Source organism: Hyperolius riggenbachi, chromosome 2 (assembly GCF_040937935.1).
Source record: "Hyperolius riggenbachi isolate aHypRig1 chromosome 2, aHypRig1.pri, whole genome shotgun sequence".
In the NCBI taxonomy this organism is placed as follows: Eukaryota; Metazoa; Chordata; class Amphibia; order Anura; family Hyperoliidae; genus Hyperolius; species Hyperolius riggenbachi.
The window spans coordinates 385,665,613-385,688,966 of record NC_090647.1 but is presented as its reverse complement, the minus strand read 5'-3'; the positions used below and the strand labels follow the sequence as shown (position 1 = coordinate 385,688,966).

General features: G+C 42.7%; 1 protein-coding gene across 1 annotated transcript in view; it reads right to left on the bottom strand.

Moving 5' to 3' along the window:
• Positions 1 to 23,354, bottom strand: part of LAMB3 (laminin subunit beta 3) — a 2,309,994-nt gene that overhangs the window by 742,481 nt on the left and 1,544,159 nt on the right. Inside the window, exon 13 of the mRNA XM_068269757.1 lies at positions 20,497 to 20,593. Within this exon, the coding sequence (XP_068125858.1) occupies positions 20,497 to 20,593 (97 nt within the window). The remainder of the gene's footprint in view (positions 1 to 20,496; positions 20,594 to 23,354) is intronic.

The following is a 23,354-nucleotide window of genomic DNA, read 5'->3' as shown; positions in this document are numbered from 1 at the left end:
CAATTCCTGTCCCAGAAAAATCCTCGCCTCCCAATTTATTATCATCTCCCTAAAATCCATAAACAAGTCAGTGACCCTCCCGGGAGACCTATTATCTCCGGGATAGGGTCCCTGACGGCGAATCTATCTGAATATGTGGATGGTTTTTTACAGAAGGCAGTGACTCAAACGAAATCTTACATTAAGGACACGGGACATGTTTTGAGAATCTTGAATGAGGTAGAATGGCAAGACGGGGATATTTTGTGTGTAGCAGATGTGAAATCTCTCTACACAATTATAGATCATGTAAAAGGAATAGAGGCAGTCAGTTATTTCTTGAAAGAACTTACAGACATCCCTGAGGATCAAGTGGGGTTCATAGAGAGCTCGATTTTGTTTATTTTGACCCATAATAACTTTGCATACGATGGTCAGCATTATCTACAGTGTGTTGGCACGGCAATGGGGACGAGGTTCGCTCCGGGGTTCGCTAATTTATATATGGCTTATTGGGAGAAAATGGCGTTGGAGGGCCAGGGGGGCCCCGGGGCGGACCTCGTCCTATGGAAGCGTTTTATCGATGATGCTATGTTTATCTGGAGAGGAGGTGAGGAGAAACTGATAGACTTTTTGGGATGGTTAAATATTAAAAATGATTACAATTTGGAATTCACATGTGAATATAGTGCAAGTAGAGTCAATTTTTTGGATCTAAATATTTATATTGATGAAGGACGGATTAAAACAAAAACCTTCTTTAAGAAAGTTGACACCAATAGCTTTATCTATTTTGACAGTTGTCATATGTTGAAGTGGCTTACAAACATCCCAAAAGGTCAATTTATGCGCTTAAGGCGCAATTGTACCGAAATCGAAGATTATGATGAGCAATCAGTGGTGCTAAGAGAGAGATTTGTGGAGAAAAAATATGACAGTATGAAAGTGCAACAGACAGCAGATGAGGTAAGACAGTATGATCGAGAGGATTTATTAAAAACCAGGGTGGGGAATGAAATATATCCATTACCTAGCATAAAAATGCAGTATAGTCAGCAATCGAATGACATAAAGAGAATTGTGGAAAAACATTGGGAAATTCTCTTGAAAGATAAAACTTTGAATGGAATTTTAACTGAGAGACCAAAATATACCTTTAATAAGGCCAATAACACTAAGAATATAATAGCTCCAACTGTAAATGAACCACAGACAAGGGTCAATCGAAAAAAGAATGGCTCCTTTAAGAGGTGCGGATTCTGTGTGCCCTGCAAGAATATGAAGCACTGTGCACCAATGCAGAAGTTTGAGTCGTTTGTAACACTTGAGCAATTTAATATAAAGGGTGACTTGAACTGCAATAGTGCTGGAGTAATTTACATCATTGAATGTGGTTGCAGAAAACAATATATTGGCAGGACAAAGCGGAAACTTCTCTCCAGAATAGGAGAGCATATAAATAATATTAAAAATGGGAATATGAAACAACCATTGAGTAAGCACTTTAAAGAACAACATGGAAAGAGCCTTGAAACGTTTAAATTTTATGCTATACAGACTGTGGAGAGAGACTGGAGGGGTGGCAACTATATTGATAAAATGTCCCGCAAGGAGACTGAATGGATTTACACTATGAATAGTGGGGTCCCGCTGGGACTTAATTCTGACATTGAAATCTATGCATTTTAGTGAAACCGCTGAAGAAATACATTGTATACATGTTGCGGAGAGAGGTGGGTGGAGTCATGCAGTATAAGAGGACACACAGCCAATAGGAACATGCCCTGAAGAAGGTAGGTGTAACCTACTGAAACACGTAGGCTATTGGCTCTTAGTTGTGGTGACGTCACCCCCGGACTCCGTGTGAAGCAAAGCTTGATAGAGCTGGAAGCCGGAAGTCCGTGTGGAGCCTGTTACGGAATTGATCCAGTGAAGAGTGACCGGCCGGGACTCAAGTGGATTCAATAACGCAGATGCCTGGAGAGTTGTGTGGTCCCTTCTGCTCCTCCTCTCTCTTTTAAGTGACCAGAGACTGTTAACGCCAACTAACTTCTGAAACCGTGAGTTTGCCATTGCAGAGTGCAGAAGATTTGCTATGATCAAAGGACTATATGGAAAAGTAAATACATCTATAGTTTGCTACCTTGCGGAAGTGCAAGGCATGCAGTGAAGGATCACAGCTTGAGGATTTTATTCAGGATTATTTTATTCTAGCACAACTCTAAAGATTGATGCGCATCAATTAGATAAATCAGTTATATATAGATCAGTACACGCATTTGATAGTTTACAGTGGAGCATTCTGGGTGACATTCCCTGGGACTTGTGAGTGTGGTCAGGTGTGTGGCTGGGAGTGGGGCTGCTGATACATTTTTGCGTGCAGATTTGTGTAGTTTTGTGAACAATTTTATTAAAGAGTGCATTTATTTTATATGCAGAGGCGCAGAAGTTTTATTGTATATGTTTTTTGATGTATAGTCTGCGGATTCTATATTAACTTGTTGCTGCCATTTTTAACTCTCTGCACTAAGCGCTACAATCTGAATAAGGTTCCAAAAACTTGTTCAGTCCTTTTTACACTGTGAAGCACTATAAGCGCTTTTATGAGCACTTTTTAGCAAGACTTACATTAAAATCGCGATTGCGGTAAAATCGCTCAGTAAAAAGCGCTTATAGTGTGTCTGAGCCCTTATGCAGAGAAGGGGAGAAATGGTGAGGAGAGAAAAGCTGAAAGAGAAGGAAAAAGATAGTTAAGTGACAAGACAATATGCTCTGTACAGCACTGCAAAAGATGGCGCTATATAAATCCTATATAATAATAGGCAACTGTCCCTGCGTACAGCAGGGACAGTTGTCTCTGTGTAGCTGGGTCCGTGCTTTTTGCTACTGTGCATGTGCGCAGCACGGACCCAGCCTCACACACAGGAGGACGGGCCAGGGAGCCGAGCGGGCGTCGTGTGAGCGGACGGCCGGATGTGCGGCAGGTGAGTGGGTGGCCGTGTGAGCGGGCGACAGACGCATGTGGCCGGGTAAGCGGACGGCGGACACGCGCGTCGAAAAACAGATCTAGAGCTCGTTTTTAAACCGAGAGTACTTCTGAGCATTTTTCAAATCAACAGTGATTTGAAAAGCGCTTGGCTAATGTTACCCTATGACTGTTCTCACAGCAGCGTAGTGATATTTCCAAAAACGCAAACACATTGCATGTAGCATTTTTTGGAGCGATTCATTCAAAAATCGCTCTAAAAATCGCACTCACAAATTGCTAGCGATTGCTATTGTGATTTTGGCGTGCACTAGTCCAGAAAGAAGAGGTATAGGGAGAAATTGAGAATAGCCTGAGATGGAGCAGAGATCTTATCTGTATTGCAGACCCACATCACACAGAGGCTACTTGCCTGTAATGTGACTCCTGTCCCTGCCAGTCTCATACAAGTCAGAAAGCAGCCCTCCTGGAGTCTAGGAACTGTCAAAAACTTTTCAATTTGTATAACACCTTATCCAAACATACAGTCATTATAACAATGGGGAGAGACCAGACAGATTTTTGCCCATGGACCCTCCATGCACAGCTCTGCATCATGCTGCCCTCTAATTGCACTTTTATCAGCTAGCTGAGTGTTTCCCATTGCCTTACAACAAAGTTAAGTTTCTACAGTCCCTAAGCTGGCTGTCAGGATTCTTTTTTCATGGGCACCTCCTGATGACTCACTGTGTCAACAAACAAAGCTGCAGGTGATTTGCATAAGCAGGAGAAAGTCTCCCATTGATCTCTGGGAGCCTTGCTGCAGCAGAGTAAGTCACAGAGGGTGTGGCTTATCAATATAATTGTATATTCTAGTTTATTCACATATTTTTGTACATATTGTACTGTTTTTGCCTACAATTTTTTAACATGGATTGCAATGCTCTGTTTTCATATTGTGAGTTCAGTTCCTCTTTGAACATTCATACTTTTGTTAGCTGGGCGCATCCACCAGGTGGCGATAATTACTATTACCCCTCCAGGCCGCCATGGATAGTAGGAAAAGATGTAATTCTGGTGGAGTTTTATCGCCACCTAGTGGATGCGCCTGGCTAACGGAAAAGTACCGCATTTTTTATATTTTGTTACAGTAGAGCTTCTGTAACAAAACAAACAAAAAAAAATCGCTCTGATTTAGCGCTTTTCAGAGCGATTTTCCACTTCCCTATACTTAACAGGGGCCTGTTGAATTGCCTCAAAAATCTGCAAAAATGCTGCAGTACCCGCCTTTGCATTTGGGAAAAAAAGCACATCATTCTGGTGTGCTCCATCCCATTCAAATACATTAGCCAAGCACTTTTCAAAGCACTAGCAATTTTAAGGGCTCTTTCACAGTGTGACGTTAAAGTCGCACGTTATAAAATACTTTAACGCAGAGTAACGCACAGCAATGCAAAGTCTGTGCGACATTCACAGTGCACACGTTGCGTTAGTGTGTAGCGTTATTAAAAAGTGCTGCATGCTGTGTGTTTAACAATAAATCTGCTGCGTTGTGTGTTGCACATGCTCAGTAATGTTTTTTTTTTCCTTTTTTAAAATGTTACTCATGCGCCGTTTTTGTTCCATAGTAAATACATTTTGTAACGTGCAACTTTAACGTCGCACTGTGAAAGTGTATATGCGTTGCATTAGCGCCGCGTTGTGCAACTTTAACGTTGCATCAAACACAACTTCCTACTGTGTTGATAGCCTAAAAGTGCTTAAAAGCACTCTTGGTGTGCACCAGCCCTGAAAAGCACAATTGCAATTCAGAATACACCATTGCTATCAGAATTTGTATGCATAAAATCCTTGCATATAATTCTTATTTGAAAAGCACATTTGCTATCAGAAAGACAATGCATGCATATACTTATCTGAAAAACAGCATTGCAACAGATAACTATGCGCATAATTCTATCCACAGGAACCTTCTAGGAGGATTAATAAATCCAGGACTGTGAGCAGCATTCTGACTGCTTCACAAGATACATCAGTAGGAAATTTTGCAGACAATCTTGAAGTTGAAACAGATTGAGCAAAAATTTAAATTGCGTCTGCATCTCCTGCAACCAGATAATTAAACACCTGGCTGTGCAAGTGAATGCAAAAAAGTAAAAGGAGGCAGACCACGTCCCAAACTCTTTCAGGCCTCTTTTCCACAGACTGTTGAACTGTGTGCTCAGCAAGCAGTGATTAGGCAGCAGTGAGCAGTTACTAGATAGCGGTAAACAGTTTCCAGGCAGCAGAGATCAGTTGTGAGAGTTTGAGAGGCATTTCACTGCCTATCAACAGTCTGTGGAAAAGAGGCCTTATGCTGGATACACACGGTGCGTTCCCGCGCCGTTCGATGCGCCGCTTGATTTCCGGACGCTCGATTATTTCAGAGAGCATTTTGATGATTGTTAGGTCGATTCACATGTAAAATATGCCAAATCGACCTAACGATCCATCGAAATGCAAATCGGACATGTCGTAAATAATAGAGTCGAAGTGAATTGACGGTAATCGAGCGGCGCATCGAGTGCAAGAACGCACCGTGTGTATCCAGCATTAAGGAGATCTTGACATAACTATAAAGGTTCCTGTATCCTCAAACGGATACCTCATTAAGGAAAGACCTGAGACCTGGAACCCACTACAAATCGCAAATCGCTAGCACAATCGCTAGCGTTTTTAATAAGTGATTTGTAAGTGATTTCATGAGCATTTTCTGGCGCTTTTAGGATCGATTTTAAAAAGTGTAAGCTTTTTGCCAGCGATTGTGTAGCGATTTGCGATTAGTGATTTTGATTCTGGTTGGTCCTTTCAATGTAACATAATTTTATTTACAGTTTGCAATCGCACTCAAATCGCTATGTGTAGCGCTTCATGAGCGATTTGCCAGCACTTCAGTACATTACATTGAAGCGCAGATGCTTTCAAAATGCTGCATGTCCTGCAATTGCGATTTCGCTACTGTGGAATTTGTTACATTTCTTTACATTGGCAGAGCGTTTAGGTAAAGCGCTAGCGATTTAAAGAGAACCTGTACTGAGTAAAAATATTTAAAATAAATACATGAGGTAACTTCAAATGAACATTACATAGTTACCTTGCCATCAGTTCCTCTCAGAAGCTCACCATTTTCTTCTGACAATAATCCCTTCCAGTTCTGACAATATTTTGTCAGATCTGAAATATATCAGTTGCTGTCAGTAAAATATCAGTTGCTGTCAGTTATAGCTGAGAGGAAAACTGATGTACCAGGTAATGTCTATGTTTCCCTATGGCTCAAGTGGGCGATGTTACAGTTTAACTGTGTGCTGACCAGAAAGCTGTTATGGGTAATGGCCATTTTCAAAATGGAGGACGGAAAATTCCCTTGATCACAGTGAACAAACAGGATGCGGGACAAGAGAAAGACACTGAGGAGTAGACTACATGGAAGGTAAGTGTGACTTGTGTATGCTTATTTTGACTTTTAATTTTCAGTTCAGGTTTTCTTTAAAGCACTCCCTAAACGCAAAAAAAAAATAAAAAAATAAAAATCTCTCTAGTAGGTTCCAGCCCTAAAACAACATTACTTGTCAGGTTCTTTCCATTCATTTCTAATTAAATGAATAATTGTTTTATGGACCGGAAAACAACAATCCCATTATTGACTGTCTGTTCCGAATGCATCATATGCAGATCCTTATGCAGATCCTTATGCAGATCTATAGGGCGTGCCCTAACCCCCAGCCTCTGCTTCCTCTTGAATAATGAAACACCTGAGGTATCTCAGTTGCCCAATTAGGCTTGATTACCTCTAATGCAGATGGTAATAAGGAAAATTGTTAAAGAGAATCTGAAGTGAAACTTATGATTTAATGATTTGTATGTGTAAAACAGCTAAGAAATAAAACATTAGCAGTAGAGATAGGAGTTTAATATTGTTTCCAGTACAGAAAGAGTTAAGAAACTCTAGCTGTTATCTATGTGGGTTTGATATGGCTGTGTAAACTTAAAGCTATAAGCTTGCTATACACCAGCGGTTCTGGATGCTTGCTTGGCTTACAAGGGCAAAAAGGGATAATTTGCATATTTAGTGGTAGTGCATTGTGGGTAACCACAAATGTTCATTTATTGAATGAACTGAATTATTGCAAATTTCCTTCTGTTTTAAGAAGGCAATTACACCAAGCTATGCAAAAGAGCTTAATTGAGCTCCAAGACTTTTGAAGTCGCAGAGAGCTCTATCTTCTGAAACTTATTATCTCAACTGTCTGTCACTGTATTCTGTCTTTCCTGCAGAGTAAAGTTCAATAGGTCATTAGCCTGCTCTGTGAAATCATTTGAAATGCTGAGTGTAGTGTGTAAAATGCAAATATTAGAGAATGATGCAATGTTATATAAAACAAGCTATATAACTGAAAATAAAAATGACACTAGTTTCTTTGCCACTAATGTTCTATTAATTATCTGTACTACACAACCAATTCATTATATCATAATTTTTGTTTTGCTTCTGTGTCACTTTAAACAGAAGAAACATTTCCCAACAAAGTATTGCTTAAAAAATTGGAAACCAGTTTTTTCACTTCCATGCTTTAAAATGAAAAAAAATACAGGCATTTACACCAAGGTTTGGGATATGATACAGCAAGCTTCTTATAACAAATCCCACAAGTTTTGGATACGGAGCCATCAACAGATTTAGCAGGCCTTGGGTTCTAAAATGAAACATAAAAGACCCCCATTATTAGGCTACACCATCCTAGCATAATGCTTGCTGTATCTATACCAGTATCAAAGACCTCACCTAGTTTGTACTGGTCTGAGCGGCTGCTAGGTCCTGGCTCTGAGAGAAGGATTGTTACATAGTGAATGCGGTTGATCCAATTGCAGATGACAGTCCCAGTTGCCGACATGCTGCTCTGCCTCAACTCGGATTTGAATCGGACCTCGCTTAGCACACAGCGTTTCACGTGGGGCCTTGGCCCACCTCCAGCCAGCAGATGTTCTGGTCTCCTCTCTCTGCTGGAAGCCCCCTGCAGAATGCACGCCTGCCCAGGGCCGGATTTGTACTTTTTACCGCCCTAGGCCCACACTCTCCAGCTACCCCATGACAACAGCAGGGTTAGGATAGGCTTGGCCATCGGACATAATGGCTATCATTCATAAAGCATTCCCGCATGCAGAAATGCTGAAAACAGCTGGCTGTACCGAGCACATAGCAAAATGTCTATTCATAAAGGCTGTTACCGCACGAAAAGCTGACATTTCCGAGCAGAGCGATAAATTACCGCCTTGTGCGGTGATTATCTTAACAAATGTTACTAAATGTCAATTCATAAAGATTAGAGCAAGCGGTATGAGGACAGGGATTACCGCTCCCTTGGAATGCGGATGCGGATTACAGCTAAGTCAATGGAGACAGACCTCCCAAGCAGCAGTGAGAGCAGCGCACGGAGGGACTCAGGCAACTTCTCTGGTTACGCCAGCCTACTGACAGCCTAGTTTGGGAAATCACTACACTGCTATCGCAACTGTACACATTTTTATGAATGAGCACACAGAAGTCTAAAATACCGAATGCGGTGTTTTCCCGCACTGATTTTCTATACCAAACACACTTTTATCAATGATAGCCATTGAAGGAGGGTGGTTAGGAATACTTAATTGTCTGCCCCACATCGCGATTTCAATCTTAAAATGATTTAATGTGCAGCCCTAGCAGATGCACTACGTTATGAGTTGAGGCACTGTAATGCACAACATTACTACTAAACATGCAAGTTAACAGTAGAAGTGAAGCATATTTTTTATTGACTGCACGCTTCACTGTACCTGACGCAAAGCAAGCATAGCGTGTGGCGCCGCTGTACCGATCTACTGCGTTCCTGTTGTCACAGGGAATGCAAGTGTCACTGTAAACATGGCCTAAAAGCTAGGCTCTTGGGCAATTTTAGATGAAGCTACGAATTTGAGAATATTTTTTATTATGGGAAAAGGAATACAATTAACAGCTACTGTTCGCAAGATTAGGGTGATTAAATTGATTTAGCACAGTAACAGGACTATGTACTCTGCAACGTACTGCAGAGAATGTCAGAGCTATATAAATACACAATGGCCTCGATTCATAAAGCATTTCCGCATGAGGAAATGCAGAAAGCCGCTCGCTTTACCGACCACACAGCAAAATATGTATTCATAAAGGCTTTTTCCGCATGAAAAGCCGACATCCACGAGCAGAGTGATCAATCACCGCCTTGCGCGGTGATTATCACAGCAAAAGTAACAAATGTCAATTCATAAAGATTAGAGGTAGCGGTATGCGGACGGGTATTACCGCTACCTCTGATGTGGCGAGAAGCGTGCGGAATCCGTTGCAGTGAATGGGACAGACCTCCCAAGCAGCTGCAGAGAGAACACCGCACGGAGGGATTCCGCCTGCTTCTCCGGCTTCCGCATGTCTCCCGACAGCCTAACGCCTGCCTACAGCGGAGTATCTCCGCACGCCTGTCACAACAGGCAACATTTTTATGAATTACCACCCTGAAGGCGGAAATACCGACAGCGGTGTTTCCCCGCTCCACTTTCCCCGCTCGCAGGCACTTTTATGAATCGAGGCCAATGAGTAGACAGATAGGTAAACTTAAATAACCCCCGTGCTGAAATGAGAACAGGGGGAGCGAGCTGGATAAAATTAGTCTTCTATATGTAGAGGATGTGTTGGGTGATGGAAGTCGGTGCTGCTCTGTGTGGTCCACTTGCAGTGGCAGAGAAATCTATAAAGGACATGGGGTAGGGGAAAAAAACACAAAAAGAGCGCACTCAGAAAACTGATGATAAAAGGGAGACCAGCTGGTCGTAGACAGATCTCACCTGATGTGGTGGCTGATATGCCCTTATGGGTATTATCAGCTTGCAGGCTTTTGTCCCTCTCAGACCAGGGACCAGGTCAGAAGCAGGCTCTTTGTCCAAAGGGATCCTGTGGCTGGAAGCAGGATATCAGGAGCAGCTGTCTGGTTTGTAGCCGTTGGTGTCCCAGCACTGGCTGTAACACCAGAGCTGCAGGCACCTGTGGGCTGTATAAGACTCAATGGGCTCTATTCTCAAAGAGCCAAAAGTACTGCAAAATTTTACCGGTAAATTCCCGCCAGCGGTAAACTCCGCATTTTTTTAGCATTCACTAACATTTTCCACATGTTTGCCGCATGCGGGAAAAAAGATGCGGAAACGGCCATTATTCATGCGGGAATCATGCGGTAAAAAGGTCGCATGAAAAAGTGTTTAAAAAAAAAGTTAAAGTCCAGCAAGCACAGCCCTTAAGCCTCCACACTTCATTAAAGTCAATGGGATTCGGAATATATCACCTACTACTTGTAGGTGATAAAAAAATCGGTAATTAACGACGAAATGATGCGCCTGAACATTTTTGAGAATTGATCTTTTATTGCGGAAAATACCGACTTTTGCGGAAAGTTCTCCGCATGAATCCCGCACTTTTACCACACTTTTTCCGCATGCGGGAAAAACATGCGGAAAATTTAGAGAATGCAAACTTGACGGTATTTTGGGTGCAAACTTCCCGCATGTACTTTACCGCATGCGGGGAGTCTTTGAGAATAGAGCCCAATCCCTTAGCAGGGAGAGTCTCTTTCCTGAAAAGTTAGCAATCCACACACTGCTCTGTTCAGATACACCACAGCAGTGGCTGGGTGGTGAGCAGTAGCACTGAGGTGGCTGAAAGAAAGCACAGGAGACCCGTGCTGGAAGTAACTGATTCTTTAATTAATGTAACAAATACAACTAGTTTCAGGAGACCATTCCTCCTTTCTTCAGGCAAACAGTTGCTACAATGGCCTCAATTCATAAAGTAGCTAGCGGTAATTTGATCGACTGCGGTATTTTTGCGCATGCGGTAAAAGAGGGAATTTTGTTGTATTCATAAAAAAAGTACCGATTGCGGTGTACTAGCGATGGGTCAACGGTAAGTATGCGGAAGTAGTGCGGCAGCCGTGCGGAGATTATCGTGGTATGCGGAATTTTTCCGCGTACTACAGCATAACAAGGTGCTTTATGGGTAAAATAGGGAGTGGCAGCTGTGACGTAGTCCTGGTTTGGCACCACAGACTGCCGGAACCGTGCATACGGAAGCACGCATTCTGGAGAGGGAGGATAGCAGTAGTGAAAGTGCGGAGGGTCCGAGGAGGGTTGTGAGCCGCGAGCTTGCGTGGAAGAATGGCCGGAAAGAAGAGGAAAGCTTTCGTAGCATTGATGCAGACCTGCGTAAGTAGGAGCATGCACGTGCAGTGGCAGGGCCCTCTGCTCTGATCTCTTGGATCCGCGTGGCTGCACTCACCCCAGCATTGCTCTCCATCCAGCACACAGTGTGCAGGAGAAGCACGACAGCAACAGCTTGATGGGGGAGGAGGATACTAGTAGCCAGCAGCAGCATTCTGTGCTCTGTAGCTGCGATGTGACAGGGTAGAGTTGCTTCCGTCTGTTTTTGGAATTGCTGGTGCTCGGTGAATAACTGGAGGTAATTATTTAAGTTCGCTGCCAGACATGTAGTACTAGACAAGGGTAACACTGAGGTGAACACCAATAACTTGCAGGCTTTCTGCAGCGAGGTCCCTGGCAGTACAGCAGTAGAGCCTGATGGCAGCGGATCCTTCATCATGCTGAATGAGGGAAATAGAGGAAACGCGCATGGACCCTGATTGGAGTCCCACAAGTGCCTCTATTACAGGGTGTTAGCTGGACATGTGACCAGAGCCTGGCTGGATGGAGAAGAGGAGGAACCGAGAGACACACTGGACGGAGTGTGAGGTGAGGAATGCAGGGAAGCCTGACACACTGGAGGGGGAAGCCTGCTCAAGATGTCTCGAGTCTCCAGCTCTAGCCAGCTGTAGAAGCAGGACAGCAGCACATCGCTAATCTCAGCTGCTGATTATAGTGTGATTAGCCTTCCCCCCAGTTCAACTCAGTCTCCTATCTCTCCTTCTCCTTTGAATCCTGTTGAATTCCTGCAAAACTAGATCAAAAGGCTCCATTTCCAACATATACTTACAGCATGCGGTAACCCTTACCGCCAGCTATTTATAGGTGATAAGGAGTGGGAAAACACCGCACTGACATGCCCCCCTTTTGTTTTTATGAATGCTGTTTTATGTACTTTTACCGCATCCGTTCCGCATCCGTTCCGCATCCTTTCCGCATGAGGTAAAAAAATGCGTAAACTTTTCTTGAATACACACCCGCAAACTCCGCATGAGGTAAAACACCACATTAGCATTACCGCATGAGGTAAAGTTTTATGAATGATACCCATTGTGATGATCCAATTTATTTGAAATTCAAAAATCAATTAGTTAAAGACGACCCAATCAGTGCGTGTATGTAAATGTAACCAGAGACCATGAGCCTCTGCTGTAGGTCAGGGTTTTCTCTCCCTAAGTGGGTTAAGAAAGTTAGTATTAGGCTATAAAAGGATTGAAAGTGAACATAATATAAGACTGCCACTAGAGGGCAGCCTCCGCGCTGACACCCAGACCAGGAGGCTGCAGCACCACCCCAAACCAACAGGTGGCACCACACCACCTTCTATCTGTAGGTGTAATATCATTTCAGCTCAACAGGTTATTTTACATTGTAAATTAATTTCCAAACAATAGAGGGTACTATAGCACACTCCTCTATTGGGGGAGTGGGGATTGCATGGTTAATAGTTTCCATAATCATATACAAATTTGATATATTTATTTAAAAGGCTCATTAAGGATTTTTTTTTTTCTGATTGAATTTGAGGCTGTTTGATATAAATATTTAGGACACAAGACCAACATTGTAAATTATCAATTGAGGATGTTAAAATAAAGAGCAATTTGAGTTTGCTTCAATTATATGGCATTGCACACCAAAAGGCGCACAAAAGATTTGTTAGCTAGCTATTCAAAGGGGTATACTTAGAGTATCTGGATTTCAACTTACAGTGAGAAATTTTTATTTTTATTTTTCATAATTTAATAATCTCTAGATCTTATTACGCTGTTTGAATGTGGAGATTTTTTTCCGATTGGATCAAACCTCTATTATGTTTTATATTAGAACTTAAAGGGACTCCGAGCAGTGCAGAAACTATGGAAAGATGCACATAATTTTAAAGCTCTCTTTCTCCTCTTTCCAATGATATATAAACCGCCACCCTACGCCTTTTAGTTTTCGCTATTTTCGCGATTGAAATTGCCGCGGCGGCGATTTCGATCGCGAAAATAGAGAAAACTAAAAGGCGTAGGGCAACGATTTAGGTGTCGTCAGAAAGAGGAGAAAGAGAGCTTTAAAATGATATCCATCTTTCCATAGTTATATTGTATTACACAGGGCGACTTTTTGTCAAAATCAGCAGCTCCATTCAGCAGAATGGAGCTGCTGACACTGGGGAAAGTGTCGTCATGTGTAATACAATATAACTATGGCTTGATGGATATCATTTTAAAGCTCTCTTTCTCCTCTTTCTGACGACACCTAAATCGTTGCCCTACGCCTTTTAGTTTTCTCTATTTTCGCGATCGAAATCGCGGCCGCGGCAATTTCAATCGCGAAAATAGCGAAAACTGAAAGGCGTAGGGCGGCGGTTTATATATCATTGGAAAGAGGAGAAAGAGAGCTTTAAAATGATATGCATCTTTCCATAGTTTCTGCACTGCTCGGAGTCCCTTTAATGACCCTGAAAGCCAAAAGCATAAAATATGCACATTTTTTTTTTCTCCTCCCTTCCTATAAAAACAAATGCAGTTTCCATTGTATTAATAAAAATCAACAACTATAAATATGGGGATAATGTCATATCGATTGGCTATAACATATAAATATGTATAAAAGGTACTAATACTGTGACAAATATATAGATATTAATAACCATTAAAAAATATGTATATTTCAAGAGGACAGATGTAAAAAATACATTGTGCAGTTCAATAAATAATGCTCTAAGGTGCAATTTTAATCATAGTTCTTTCTGTTTTAGTTCGCCATGGTTTCCAAGGCTATATTTAGACCATTAGGACTTAAAGTTTCCATTTGTAAAATCCAGAAAGTCTCTTTATTGCACAGTGCCCTAAACCTATTGAATTTATTTGTATCTAAAACCTGTTCCATAATGGTAAAGGCCCATACACACGTCGGATTTTAGCGAACGACCCGTCGTTTGAACGTTCCGTCGTTCGGACGTTTTCGCGTCAAATCCGACGTGTGTACAGACTATCGTTCGCGTGATAAGACTGGTTACCAACGATCCGCCGGGCGGACCGCTGGTAACCAGTCTTATCACGCGAACGATAGTCTGTACACACGTCGGATTTGACGCGAAAACGTCCGAACGACGGAACGTTCAAACGACGGGTCGTTCGCTAAAATCCGACGTGTGTATGGGCCTTAATCCTTATTTGTCCAAAGTCTCTGTTGTGTACTTGGTCGAAATGTTTTGAGACACTATGTTTTGCGTATCCTTTTTTAATGTTCTCTCTATGCTTATTTATGCGCTTGTGAAACGGTTATATATATATATTGTAGGCCGCACGGGCACTCTAACAGGTAAACTACATAGTCGCTTTTACATGTAAGGTATTGGTAAATGGGCCAAGTTTTGTTATTCACTCTGGAGTTAAAATGTTTTTGGTCTTTTTGTATGCTTTTGCAACATAAGCATTTCCATTGGTTGCATGGGAAGTTTCCGAGTAGACTTTGGGAAGTATTTTTGGTGGGGTGTGGTACTTGCATATTTTTGAGTCTGCTGGGTGCTAAAATGTTACAAATTGTCTTTCATTAAGGTCATTAAGTTCTAATATAAAACATAATAGAGGTTTGATCCAATCGGAAAAAAATCTCCACATTCAAACAGCGTAATAAGATCTAGAGATTATTAAATTATGAAAAATAAAAATAAAAATTTCTCACTATAAGTTGAAATCCAGATACTCTAAGTATACCCCTTTGAATAGCTAGCTAACAAATCTTTTGTGTGCCTTTTGGTATGCAATGCCATATAATTGAAGCAAACTCAAATTGCTCTTTATTTTAACATCCTCAATTGATAATTTACAATGTTGGTCTTGTGTCCTAAATATTTATATCAAACAGCCTCAAATTCAATCACAAAAAAAAAAATCCTTAATGAGCCTTTTAAATAAATATATCAAATTTGTATATGATTATGGAAACTATTAACCATGCAATCCCCACTCCCCCAATAGAGGAGTGTGCTATAGTACCCTCTATTGTTTGGAAATTAATTTACAATGTAAAATAACCTGTTGAGCTGAAATGATATTACACCTACAGATAGAAGGTGGTGTGGTGCCACCTGTTGGTTTGGGGTGGTGCTGCAGCCTCCTGGTCTGGGTGTCAGCGCGGAGGCTGCCCTCTAGTGGCAGTCTTATATTATGTTTGCTTTCAATCCTTTTATAGCCTAATACTAACTTTCTTAACCCACTTAGGGAGAGAAAACCCTGACCTACAGCAGAGGCTCATGGTCTCTGGTTACATTTACATACACGCACTGATTGGGTCGTCTTTAACTAATTGATTTTTGAATTTCAAATAAATTGGATCATCACAATGTAGCAACTGTTTGCCTGAAGAAAGGAGGAATGGTCTCCTGAAACTAGTTGTATTTGTTACATTAATTAAAGAATCAGTTACTTCCAGCACGGGTCTCCTGTGCTTTCTTTCAGCCACCTCAGTGCTACTGCTCACCACCCAGCCACTGCTGTGGTGTATCTGAACAGAGCAGTGTGTGGATTGCTAACTTTTCAGGAAGGAGACTCTCCCTGCTAAGGGATTGAGTCTTATACAGCCCACAGGTGCCTGCAGCTCTGGTGTTACAGCCAGTGCTGGGACACCAACGGCTACAAACCAGACAGCTGCTCCTGATATCCTGCTTCCAGCCACAGGATCCCTTTGGACAAAGAGCCTGCTTCTGACCTGGTCCCTGGTCTGAGAGGGACAAAAGCCTGCAAGCTGATAATACCCATAAGGGCATATCAGCCACCACATCAGGTGAGATCTGTCTACGACCGGCTGGTCTCCCTTTTATCATCAGTTTTCTGAGTGCGCTCTTTTTGTGTTTTTTTTTCCCCTACCCCATGTCCTTTATAGATAAATACACAATGGGCTCGATTCACAAAGCGGTGCTAACCCAGTTATCACGCCTAAAAGACTTTAGGCATGATAACCATTGCCCCACTTTGGTTTAGGCGTGATACGTTTAGGCGTGATAAGTTTAGGCGTGATAAGTTTAGGTGTGATAAGTTTAGATCGCGCGCAAAGTCCAGCACGCAAAGCAGCACCATTAAACTCTATGCGAAGTGTACCAGACTTTGCTAGCGCAAAACTATTGATCAGCTGTGCACTGCGGTGCTAACCCAGTTGGTGCTATAGTTATCACACCTAAACTTATCACGCCTAAACTGAGTTAAAGCGTGATAAAGGGCTTTTCACCAGCATGCTAACTGTTAGCACCGCTTTGTGAATCAAGCCCAATGATATGGTAGGACATTTCATTATGACTATGGTAGGATTAGATTGTGAGCTCCTCTGAGAATACTCTGTAACATGACTATATACTCTGTAAAGTGCGGAAGATATCACTGCTATGTAAATAATAATAATATGGTAAGAAATTAGACTATGACTACGCTTGGATTAGATTGTGAGTTCATCTGAGGACAGTCAGTGACATGACTGTGTACTCTGTAATGTGCTGCAAAAAATGTCAGTGTTGTGGGGTTATGGATTGTAAAGCTGTGTACTCACAACGAAGCGAGATGGATCCAGTGACGTCTCCCTGATGACAAGTGCTCCCCCGATTCATCTTCCTCCATCTTCCGGCCGGTATGTGGGGCGTCACTCAACATTACATGACGGGTGTGAACGAGACTTCAAGCGATCGTGGTGCTTTGCACAGGAGTCATTGGGGATGTTAAAGATCCAATCCGCCGTGATGGGCATTAGCACCGCATGACGCTAAGTCATCGGGAAAATCGACAAAAAATTGCAAGGTGGGTACAGGTCTAATGCTGCGCATACATGGCTCGTTTTTAAGCCATGTATTCTGACATGTTCAGTCTCCCGCTCGATCGTTTCACTGCTCGATTCCTGATAGCAGAGAATGGAAAAAGATAAGAAAAACTAGTGGACGATAAGAGAATTGAGTGCAGAATTGAGCAGCGAAATGATCGAACGGGAGAATCGAGCGGCAAAATTGAGCCGTGTATGCCCAGCATAAGATAGGAGACAAAAGAGAGGTAAAGAGTTCAAGGTGGGTGAGAGGAGAGGAAAAGACAGAAGAATGTAGTGGGAAGAGAAGTGAAGAGAGGTGAGGAAAAGAGGCATATTATTACTGAGCTCTGCAGTTTGTTTTAGGGCTAGTTCACACTGAGAGATTTTTCAGCGATTTGCTGATCACTGGCAATCAGCAAAATGCTGCTGCTAATGCAAGTCAATGGTAGTGTTCACACTAACGATCGCCAATGATTAGCGATTTGCTGATGGTGCATGCAGCATTTTTGGAGTGAATGCATTTCAGTGTTCTACAATCACATAGCTCCCAACTGTCCCTCTTTTGGGGAGACAGTCCCTCTTTGGGAGCCCTGTCCCTCTGTCCCTCTTTCCTCCTCATGTGTCCCTCTTTCAGGATTTTGTCCCTCTTTCTATGTAAATATATATTTCTCTACTAAAAAAATGTGTGTTGATTGACTCTAAACTTTATTCCCATCATTTAAATTGTTACATTACAGTATATATTTGTTATAATTTTGATGATTATGGCTTAAAGCTTAGGAACCCCCCCCCCCCCCAACAAAAAAAAAATTATAAATAAAAATCACAGGCCATTCGAATATTGTGAAAATGTTCAATATTCTAGACCAGGCATGGGCAAACTTGGCCCTCCAGCTGTTAAGGAACTACAAGTCCCACAATGCATTGCAGGAGTCTTACGGCCACAGTCATGACTCATAAAGGCAAATGCATTGTGGGACTTGTAGTTCCTTAACAGCTGGAGGGCCAAGTTGCCATGCCTGTTCTAGACTCAAAGGCCTAGTGCACACCAAAAACCGCTAGCAGATCCGCAAAATGCTAGCAGATTTTGAAACGCTTTGTCTTCTTTTTCTGTAGCGTTTCAGCTAGCATTTTGCGGTTTTGTGAAGCGTTTTTGGTGTAGTAGATTTCATGTATTGTTACAGTAAAGCTGTTACTGAACAGCTACTGTAACAAAAAACGCCTGGCAAACCGCTCTGAAGTGCCGTTTTTCAGAGCGGTTTGCGTTTTTCCTATACTTAACATCGAGGCAGAAACACATCCGCAATCCAAAATCTGCAGCAGCCCGGGAGTATGCGTTTCTGCAAAATGCCTCCCGCTCTGGTGTGCACCAGCCCATTAAAATACATTACCCTAGCGGATCCGCACCCGCAAGCGGATTGCAAACCGCAGCAGAACCGCTCTGGTGTGCACTAGGCCATAGTGTCAGACTAATGAGCTAATTAATCCAAGACACCTGCAAAGGGTTCCTTTTTATATATTTGTTTCACCTTTTAAGTTGAATTACTGAAACAAATGGACTTTTGGCAAGATATTCTAATTTTTAGAAGTTCACCTGTATTGCACCAACATCATCTTCATGAAGCTATCCCTCAGAGGAACTCGCAATCTAATCCCTCCCATAATCATTTGTCCATTTTAGTCTAGGGCCAATTTTGGGTTAAGGCAATTAAATTATCTGTATGTTTGTGGCAAGTGGTAGGAAACCTATGCAGATACGGTGAGAACATACAAACTCCAAGCAGACACTTCCTTTGCTGGGGACCCAGCGCTGCAAGGCAAGGGTACTAACCACTATGCTACCCTGCTGCCCAGTGCATCTATCTGCTACTGAAACCTTTGCATATCTGATAATAAAAGATAATATAGTTCCAGGACAAACAGTTACATACAGCGTGACAGATACAAATGGCACACAGTGCCAGGGGAATGAAAACGGCGCTGCATAGACTTACATTATCAGAATCAGAATCTTTATTATCGCCAAGCACGACTTTGTTGTGCCCGGAATTGGGCTTGGCACGTACAGGGTACTGATACAGGATATAGATACAGGTACAGGACAAATCAAGCAGTCAGAAAGGAACACAAACATTATACCAGATGCAGAGAGAGAAAATGTAGCATAAATTACAACACAAAAACACCCAAAAAAAAAAGTCAAAAGAGTCAGCTTGAGCTAGAGCGCCGTCTATGTGTAGAGTGCCTCAGTGCCAGCATGGTGTTGTGGTGTGGGGATGGTCAGTTACGTGGAGAGAGTTCAGAAGGTTGACACCCGAGGGAAAGAAACTGTTCTTATGCCTTGAGGTCTTGGTGAAGATGAACCGGAGTCTCCGGCTCAAGGGGAGCCGACTAAAGAAGCGATGGCCTGGGTGCGAGGGGTCGTTGGTGATCTTTAATGCTCTGAAGTACAGCCTGGAATGGTAAAGGAGGTCCAGAGAGGGAAGGGATCTCCCGATGATCCTCTCCGCTGATCTGATGACTCTCTGCAGTTTGAGTCTGTCGCTGGCAGAGGAGCTGGCGTACCAGCTTACCAGCCTACCAGCTTATATAACGCTATTCAGCGTTATAAGTGTTAAAAAATGGCGCAGGCAGGGTGCCTTACACTTATAACGCTAAATAGCGTTACAAGTCTTAAAAAATGCAGAGGGAGTCGGGGGGTGGGGTTGGTAGGCAGCGGACACTGGAGGGAATAGGCATCGGTGGAGGATGTGTGTAATATGCATACATTACCTTGTCCCAGGCCGCCGATCGCTCCTTCAGGCCTCCTTTCCACTAACTGTTGAGTTGTGTGCTCAGCAAGCAGTTACCAGGCAGAAGTAAGCAGTTATCATGCAGCAACAAGCAGGCAGCAGTGAGCAGTTGAGAGAGTTTGAGAGGCTATTCACTGCCTATCAACAGTTCGTGGAAAGGAAGCCTTTCTCCGCTCCTTCACGTCTTCCGTTAGTTTGCTGTAGTCCTGCAGCTGGCCAATCACCATGTGGTTTCAGTCCCCGGAAACAAACTAGGAAGTGAAGGAGCAGGGGGAAGGAGCGATCGCCACCTGGGACAAGGTAATGTATGCATATTACACACATCCTCCCCCGATGCCTATTCCCTCCAGTGTCCCGCTGCCTCTCTCCCCCCAACCCCCCGCTGCCTATACTAGTCCCCTGCATTTTTTAATGGCGAACCGTTCTGCAATAGATGTATCATAAAACGCTATTTACCGTTTTAATGTATTTACATTAAAATGGTAAATAGAGTTTTATGATAAATTTATCGGCAGAACGGTGCTCCATTTTTCTCCCTGCGCCATTTTTAGATGGACGCACATACAGTAGTTACAGATGAATTCTGACAGCTGTGTGATAACGGTATATAAATTTGAATATTTTTTTCCAAGATGTTATCAAATGCATGTTTTTACTGTGCCAGAAATAATGAAAAGGACAGACACACACCTTGACATCCAGACTGCAGGTTTCCGTACATTCGGTCTGGACATTCAGTGCAGAGTTTTCCCCCAAAACCTTCTTTACATAGACACTGGCCAGTGACCTAAGAAGTTTGGATATGTGTTAGCAAGCTGCAGCCATATGGGAGAAAAAAAATCTGTAAGTGCATGTAAACAACACATTTTTTTCGGTTTGATGCAAATAAGTTTATAGCGCTTTTACTCTTTAGTCTGTAGACCGCATTCATTACATTTTCTTATTTTCTCATCTTAGGTCTTTTGTGTCTCTGATGTTTTTTTCACTAGAATATTGCAAGCTTTTTATCTCATGGTTCACTTACATTAAATGCATATTTATAAATTTATGTGAATTTTTATTTATGTGAATTTAACAAAATCTATGTAGGGCCCAGTGCACACCAAAACCGCTAGCAGATCCTCAAAACGCTAGAGGTTTTTGGCATGTTTAGAGACGTTTTCTAAACATGCCTAGCATTTTTGGGAGCATTTGTGTAGCAGATTTCATATATTGTTACAGTAAAGCTGTTACTGAACAGCTTCTGTAACAAAAATGCCTGGAAAACCGCTCTGATCTAGCATTTTTCAGAGCGGTTTGAGCTTTTGCTATACTTTACTTTGAGGCAAAAACACTTCTGTAAACCACAAAAGTGCTGCAGGACCCACGTTTGCGGTTTGCCAAAAACCTCAAACCACCGGTGTGCACCAGCCCATTGAAATACATTAGCCAAGCGTTTTCCAAGGCGGCAGCGGTTTGCGGATGGCTTCAAAAACCGCTCGGTGTGCACCAGGACTAAGGCTGCTTTCACGGTGGGACGTTACAGGCGCACGTTAGAGCAGCCAGTAATGCAGCCCAACTCACAGTAATGAAAAATCAATTGGCTGTTCACAGTGCTCACGTTGCATCACATTGTAATGCTGCACGTTCTATGAAACTGCAGCATGCTGTGCGTTATACGCGGTTTTAGCCATGTTAGACTGTTTGCACATGCTCAGTAATGTTGTTTTATTGTTTTTTGTGTGCAGGAGAGGAGGAGGGGAGAGTCTGCTATTTTGCCTAGCCACATGGCTTATTAATATTCACTGCACTGCAATGCCGGTTCTCTTCCTGCTAGCAATGATTGATATGATTCATTCTCTGCCTGCTAGCAATGATTCATATAAATAATTCTCTGCCTGCTAGCAATGATTCATATGAATCATTCTTGTTTCTCTGACTGCTAGCAATGATTCATATGAATCATTCTCGATTCTCTGACTGCTAGCAATGATTCATATGAATCATTCTTGGTTCTCTGCCTGCTAGCAAGGATTCATATGAATCATTCTCGGTTCTCTGCCTGCTAGCAAGGATTCATATGAATCATTGCTGGTTCTATTGAATGAAAACGGTGCACCAAGAGCCGCATAATGCGGCTCTATGTAGCATCCACCTTTAGCACAACCGTGCGTTGCGTTAGGGGAACGTTATGCGACCTTAACGTCCCCTGCAACGCAACATCCCACTGTGCACACCAGAGCAGTTCTGAAGTGTTTTTTTTTTTTTTAAGTGCTTGCAAGGGGAAAACCGCTTGGCTGATGAAAATGAATGGGATGGTGCACACCAGAGAGGTTCGTTTTTTCCACAAAAGCAATATTGGGGGCTGCAGCATTTTTTAGATTTCTGGCCCAGTGCACACCAAAACCTCGAGCAGATCCTCAAAACGCTAGCTATTTTTGGAGCAGATTTCAGAGCGATTCTAGGCATGTTTAGAGACGTTTTCTAAACGTGCCTAGCGTTTTTGAGAGCGTTTTTGTGTAGCAGATTACAAATATTGTTACAGTAAAAGCTGTCACTGAACAGCTTCTGTAACAAAAACGCCTGGAAAACCGCTCTGATTTAGCATTTTATAAGACGCACCTAGGTTTAGAGGGCAAAAACCAGGGGGAAAAATATACACTAAACCTGGTGCATCCATATTTCAGGAGCGTCTTGTACATGACCTCCCCCAAAAGGTGTCCTACTGTGTCCACCATGTCCTATGTCCCCATGTCTTTTCCTGTATGCCCCATGTCTCTTCCTGCATCACCAGGTTTCCCCCAAGTGTCCTCCTGTGTCCCCGCTGTGCCTGGCTCTCCCTAAGTGTCTCTCCTCCCTGTGTCTCCGGGCCCCACCGTGCAAGCAGCGGCAGCAGCTTACCTCATCCATCATGCCCACAGCGAATGCAGACATCCTCTTCTCTGTGCGGCTTCGTCTAGTGCCAGCTTCTAATGTTGCATCATTGATGATGTGTCATTAGAAGCCAGCACTAGAGAAAGCCACACAGAGAAGAGGGATGTCTGAAATCACCGTGGGCATGATGGATGAGGTGTGCTGCTGCTCACATGGGGGGCCCGAAGACACAAATAGGAGGGAGGAGATGTAGCAATATGTAGTATTGCAGTTTAGCCACTAGATGTCTCACTACTGTTATTAAGGATTCAGCTTTGTACAACTTGTTGGTTCCCCCCTATTTATGTGTAAAGGACACAGGCTGGTGTGATAAGCATGATTAAATCCTCTCAGTTATAATCTACCATGCGTGTCTGCAAATAGAAGAAACCTAACATAACAAACATGATGGCAGTGGTGGGATGGTGTCATATTTAAAGGTGAAAGAGCAGTTATACCAGAATCAATGAGAAGGAGCATACTAGAGAGATTGCACTCCACTCACACGGGTGTACAAGGATGTCTACGCAGAGCACGGGAATGTGTTTACTGGCCAGGAATGAATGATCAAATAAAACAATGGATTGCAAAATGTGACATATGTGCATCATGGTCTGACAAGCAGCAAAAAGAAACTTTGCAACCACATGCAATTC